The following is a 966-nucleotide window of genomic DNA, read 5'->3' on the forward strand; positions in this document are numbered from 1 at the left end:
GTGTGTGTGTGTGTGTGTGTGTGTGTGTGTGTGTGTGTGTGTGTGTGTCCCATCTCTACAGAGCTGATAATAAAGAAGGAGGACCACCCCTGCCTGCTGTGCGAGAGCAGCTTTCCCAGTGAGGAGATCCTGGCGGCCCACCTCCAGAGTCTGCACCAGAGGCCCAGCACAGAGGAGAAGGAGTTCAAATGCAAAAACTGTGGCAAGAAGTTCCCCATCAAACAGGCTCTGCAGCGCCAGTGGGTTCTCTTTTCCATCACTAAGCTGCTTGTGGTGTAGTTTTATTTAACTGTTCAGTGAATCTGCAGGTCATTAAGAAGTCTGAAAAAGGTATTAAATCACTTTGGCAACAGTTACGTTTTATTTTATTAGACGTGATGGTTCAGTTTTTAATGGTTTTCACTTTGTTGCTTCTAATACAAAAAGGCATCTATTAATTCAGATGGAGGATGTTGCTGGTTCACCAAAACACCTAAATAAGATGAAAAATAAAAAGGCATAGTTTGACGTTTTATGCTTATGTTTCTAGCCGAGAGTTAAGCGGGAAGTTAGATACGACTCTCTTATCTGTCTTTAAATATAAATCTACAGGCTGCAGCAAGTTAGCTTAGCTTAGCTTAGCTTAAAGACTGAAAACATGGAAACAGCCAGCATTACTCCGTCTAACTGTAACAAAATCCGCCTAATACTATTACATTTGGATTTTTACGATTCCAATGCAAAACGCTACTTTTAAAACGATTCCTTAACCGATTCTTGAAAAACTGAAAATGACATCAAGTAGAGCTGAGCAATATGTCGATATTATATTGATATTGTGATATGAGACTAGATATAGATTTTGGATATTGTAATATGGCATAAGTGTTGTCTTTTCCTCGTTTTAAAGGCTGTCACTTTCTGAACTTACCAGACTGTTGTAACTGTTCTACTATTTGCTTTTACCCACTTAGTCATTATATCCAC

At 39.4% G+C, this 966-nt stretch overlaps 1 protein-coding gene across 1 annotated transcript in view; it reads left to right on the forward strand.

Annotated features, from left to right (window-relative positions):
* The window catches only part of prdm5 (PR domain containing 5), a 39204-nt gene that overhangs the window by 4624 nt on the left and 33614 nt on the right, over positions 1–966 (forward strand). Inside the window, exon 5 of the mRNA XM_032526420.1 lies at positions 62–239. Within this exon, the coding sequence (XP_032382311.1) occupies positions 62–239 (178 nt within the window). The remainder of the gene's footprint in view (positions 1–61; positions 240–966) is intronic.

Source organism: Etheostoma spectabile, chromosome 9 (genome assembly GCF_008692095.1).
Source record: "Etheostoma spectabile isolate EspeVRDwgs_2016 chromosome 9, UIUC_Espe_1.0, whole genome shotgun sequence".
Classification (NCBI taxonomy): Eukaryota; Metazoa; Chordata; class Actinopteri; order Perciformes; family Percidae; genus Etheostoma; species Etheostoma spectabile.